At 49.7% G+C, this 5,000-nt stretch overlaps 1 protein-coding gene across 1 annotated transcript in view; it reads right to left on the bottom strand.

Moving 5' to 3' along the window:
* The window catches only part of ephb4b (eph receptor B4b), a 28,029-nt gene that overhangs the window by 10,040 nt on the left and 12,989 nt on the right, over positions 1-5,000 (bottom strand). Inside the window, exons 5-9 of the mRNA XM_057320181.1 lie at positions 1,814-1,969; positions 1,375-1,704; positions 1,167-1,291; positions 921-1,080; positions 747-846 (exon numbers count right to left, since the gene is read on the bottom strand). Coding sequence (XP_057176164.1) covers positions 747-846; positions 921-1,080; positions 1,167-1,291; positions 1,375-1,704; positions 1,814-1,969 — 871 coding nt within the window. The remainder of the gene's footprint in view (positions 1-746; positions 847-920; positions 1,081-1,166; positions 1,292-1,374; positions 1,705-1,813; positions 1,970-5,000) is intronic.

Raw genomic sequence — 5,000 nt, 5'->3', positions numbered from 1 at the left:
TCGCGCATGATTTGGAAGCTGCGAAACGAGTGCGCGCGTGAGACTTGACAGACGTAGAAAGTGAAAGAAGCAAACAGTGAATCGTAGTAACGCGCTCACGCTGTGTGTGTGTGTAAACTTGTCAATGACGACCTGAACTGTGCGCGATGGCAGCGGGAAACATCAGTGACGCGTGACCCGCGCAGTTGACTAATCACACACACAGCCTACACGGGTGGGCTCAAGATCTACTCGTCTTTCCACGTGAAATAACAACTGGAAGAAATTCAAAATGCGCAGGTCGTACATGCGCAAATACTTGTTGAAAAGTACGCGGTCTTGAAAACTGGTCGCAAAATGCGATTTGGTGGCAGTCTGGAGCCCTGATATAATTGTTTTTAATGATTTGGCAGATGGCCATCCAGCAAACTGATATAACCCCGCCCCGCCCCCCGATGTCATCGTCCATCACAATGTTTCACTGTAGGCATCATCCGATGCCAATTTGGTAGACATCGCCCAACCCTAGAGGCCTGTTACAAACATCACTCTGTGTGTGTGTGTGTCTGAGCTGCTGAGTACAACTGTAAACAACAACAACAACAACACTGCACCGTCAGTCTGAATGCACCGTCCGTGTTTACTGCTTCATCACTTTAACATTACAGAATCAATGATGCCATTGATTAGAGACACGCATACTGCATTGTGGGTATTGTGACCCCTCATTAATACATCATCACATTCATTCACGTTCTTCACCTTACCTGAAACAAAACACAGCGACAATCACCACGGCAACAAGAACCAGCAGCCCCACAGCAACCAGCACACCAGTGAGCAGCAGATGAGACGGGGAGTCCTCAACTGCACAGAGATGAGACATGTTAGTGCTGACAGACGGCGGGTGTGTATCGGTGTGTGTGTGTGTGTGTGTGTACCATCAGGAAGCGTGCTGATTGTGGTGAAGGGACTGAAGTGGCCGTATCCCGCGGCGGTCCGAGCTCTGACCTGCACCTGATACTGCGACGCACGAGCCAGACTGTTCAGAACCACAGAGTTACTCCTGCTGCTGACATACTGCCAGCCGTCATCCTGACCCTAAACACCGCAGGTCAAAGGTCAGGAACATATCAAACACACACACACACACACACAACATGTTTGGCTTTGTGTTTCTTTCTCACCTTTAAACTGTATCTCAGCTGATACTCCAGAACACTGTGATGAGTCTGTGAGGGAGACGCCCAGCTGAGGGACACGGTGGTCTCAGACGCTTTAGTCCTCTTGATGCCTGACACAGGCACATACACTACACACACACACAGAGACATGAAACGGTCTAGAACTCATCGGCATGACGTGTTTGCGTCGAGCAGTTGAACAGCCTCTCACCGTCTCTACTGGTGGTGATGTTGACTGCGGTGGAGGCAGGGCTCACGTGACCGACGGCGCTCACACCGTTCTGAGCGAGGACCGTGAGCGTGTAGGTGGTGTGTGGGAGGAGCCCGCGGATCACCACCCGCCGCCCGCTGATGCCCACCTGCCCCGGTCTGTAGGTGACGCCATCTGCACACGGAACGCAGGACGACTCTCCGCAGCGCTCGCACTCGATGCTGTAAGTGATATCAGAGCGACCGCCGCGGTCCAGAGGTTCAGACCACTCCAGAGTTACCACCGTATCATTGACCTGAGCGATGATGCTGCGCGCCCCAGACGGAGGTTCTGTACAAACACACACACGCACGGTCAAATGCATGAGTATCTGCATGTGTGTGTGCGTGTGTCTGTGCGTGTGTGTGTGTGTATGTGCGTGTGTGTTTGTGTGCCTCACTGGAGCAGGCTGTATCAGGGAGGTCATTGGCTGCTCTGTAGAATCCCGGACGACACAGACACACACTGGAACCCAGCGAGTGTGTGTTGCTGTTCTCTGGACACACACGACACAAACCGCCGCCGACGGACGCTTTATACTGACCCGATCCACACGCTGCACACACACAGACAGAAGAATACACACTGAATCAAAGACACACACAATGTACTACGCACTGAGTGATATGACACACGCACACACACAGTTCTCATCACTAACAATATTTACCATGATATATCATCTGATAACACTGTCAGACTGAAGAGCAATGACAGAAGAAAACAAGAGGGTTCAATCATTACATTTAACATGTGCAGACATATTTGATCCGACTTAACAAAACAATAAAAGTCATGCAGCCCTGTAGTGTGACCTCATCACATCACTGAACATCTCTAGAAGATCAGCAACCATCTCCAATATCTGAAGAACAAGTAAACATGTAGTAAACCTGGAAGAGTCAGATCAAACAGAAATGGCTGTCAAGTCTTTATGCTGTCTTTCAGCTACTGCCACATATTCAACGCTGTCCAATGAAGTCAATCTTGATTCTCATGCCACTTTATACACTACAGGCGGTTTAAAGTTCATCAATTACTGAAAGAGAAACTCAATCAAATCTACTTTCAAACCACTCTGCAGAAAACTAATGTGTGTTTCTATGTGTGTAAAGTGACAGAAATGTATAAAAAAACAATTTAAAGCACTCAACCGAAGACAGGAAGTCATTTGGGATGACATGAGATTGAGTGATGTTTGGTTACTCCTTTAACATTAATAAGAAAAATGCACAAAAAACAACCCAGTGAGCTCAGCACAACACACACTTTAAATAAATACACCATGTGCACAAAACACTACTGCAAAAAAGCCCTTCATCTGAAACACACCAACGTGTGTGTGTGTGCATGCGTGTGTGTGCATGTGCGTGTGTATGTGAGTGTGTGTGTATGTGCGTGTGTGTGCATGTGTGCGTGTGTATGTGCGTGTGTGTGTATGTGCGTGTGTGTGTGTGTGTATGTGCGCGTGTGTATGTGCGTGTGTGTGTGTATGTGCGTGTGTGTGTGTGTNGTGCGCGCGTGAGAACTTCGACAGACGTAGAAAGTGAAAGCAAACAGTGAATCGTAGTAACGCGCTCACGCTGTGTGTGTGTAAACTTGTCAATGACGACCTGAACTGTGCGCGATGGCAGCGGGAAACATCAGTGACGCGTGACCCGCACAGTTGACTAATCACACACACAGCCTACACGGGTGGGCTCAAGATCTACTCGTCTTTCCACGTGAAATAACAACTGGAAGAAATTCATAAATGTGCAGGTCGTACATAGGCAAATACTTGTTGAAAAGTACGCGGTTCTTGAAAACTGGTCGCAAAATGCGATTTGGTGGCAGTCTGGAGCCCTGATATAATTGTTTTTAATGTTTGGCAGATGGCCATCCTAGCAAACTGATATAACCCCGCCCCTGCACCCCCCGATGTCATCGTCCATCACAGATGTTTCACTGTAGGCATCAGCTCCGATGCCAATTTGGTAGACATCGCCCAACCCTAGAGGCCTAGCTTACAAACAGTCACTCTTGTGTGTGTGTTCGAGCTGCTGAGTACAACTGTAAACAACAACAACAACAAACACTGCACCTCATCTGAAGTCACCGTCCGTGTTACGCTTCATTCACTTTAACATTACAGAATCAATGAGAAGCCATTGATTAGAACACGCCATACTGCATTGTGGGTTATTGTGACCCCTCATTAAACATCATCACATTCATCACGTCTTCACCTTACCTGAAACAAAACACCAGCGACAATCACACGGCAACCAAGACCAGCAGCCCACAGCAACCAGCACACCAGTGAGCAGCAGATAGACGGGAAGTCCTCAACTGCACAGAGCATGAGACATTTAGTGCTGACAGACGGCGGGTCATGTATCGTGTGTGTGTGTGTGTTTGACATCAGGAAGCGGCTGATTGTGGTGAAGGGACTGAAGTGGCCGTATCCGCGGTCCGAGCTCTGACCTGCACCTGATACTGCGACGCACGAGCCAGACTGTTCAGAACCACAGAGTTACCCTGCTGCTGACATACTTGCCAGCCTTCATCCTGACCCTAAACACCGCAGGTCAAAGGTCAGAACATATCAAACACACACCACAACACACACACAACATGTTTGGCTTGTGTTTTCTTTCTCACCTTTAAACTGTATCTCACTGATACTCCAGAACACTGTGATGAGTCTGTGAGGGAGACGCCCAGCTGAGGGACACGTGGTCTCAGACGCTTTAGTCCTCTGATGCCTGACACAGGCAACATACACTAACACACACACACAGAGACATGAAACGGTCTAGAACTCATCGCATGACGTGTTTGCGTCGAGCAGTTGAACAGCCTCTCACCGTCTCTACTGTGGTGATGTTGACTGCGCGTGGAGGCAGGGCTCACGTGACCGACGGCGCTCACACCGTTCTGAGCGAGGACCGTGAGCGTAGGTGGTGTGGGGAGAGCCCGCGGGGATTCAACCCCACCCCGCCGCGCCGCTGATGCCCACCTGCCCCGGTCTGTAGCGTGACGCCCATCTGCACACGGAACGCAGGCGACTCTGCCGCAGCGCTCGCACTCATGCTTAAGGTGATATCAGAGCGACCGCCGCGTCCAAGGTCAGACCACTCCAGAGTACCACCGTATCATTGACCTGAGCGATTATGCTGCGCGCCCCAACGGAGGTTCTGACAAAACACACACACGCACGGTCAAATGCATGAGTATCTGCATGTTGTGTGCGTGTTCTGTGCGTGGTGTGTGTGTATGTGCGTGTGTGTTTGTGTGCCTCACTGGAGCAGGCTGTATCAGGGAGGTCATTGCTGCTCTGTAGAATCCCCGGACGACACAGACACACACTGGAACCCAGCGAGTGTGTGTTGCGTTCTCTGGACACACACGACACAAACCGCCGCCGACGGACGCTTTATACTGACCCGATCCACACGCCGCACACACACAGACAGAAGAAACACACTGAATCAAAGACACACACAATGTACTACGCACGAGTGATATGACACACGCACACACAACAGTTCTCATCACTAACAATATTTACCAGATATATACATCTGATAACACTGTCAGACTGA

This window comes from Triplophysa rosa, linkage group LG21 (genome assembly GCF_024868665.1).
Source record: "Triplophysa rosa linkage group LG21, Trosa_1v2, whole genome shotgun sequence".
Taxonomy (NCBI): domain Eukaryota; kingdom Metazoa; phylum Chordata; class Actinopteri; order Cypriniformes; family Nemacheilidae; genus Triplophysa; species Triplophysa rosa.
This window is presented reverse-complemented; position numbering and strand designations above follow the sequence as displayed.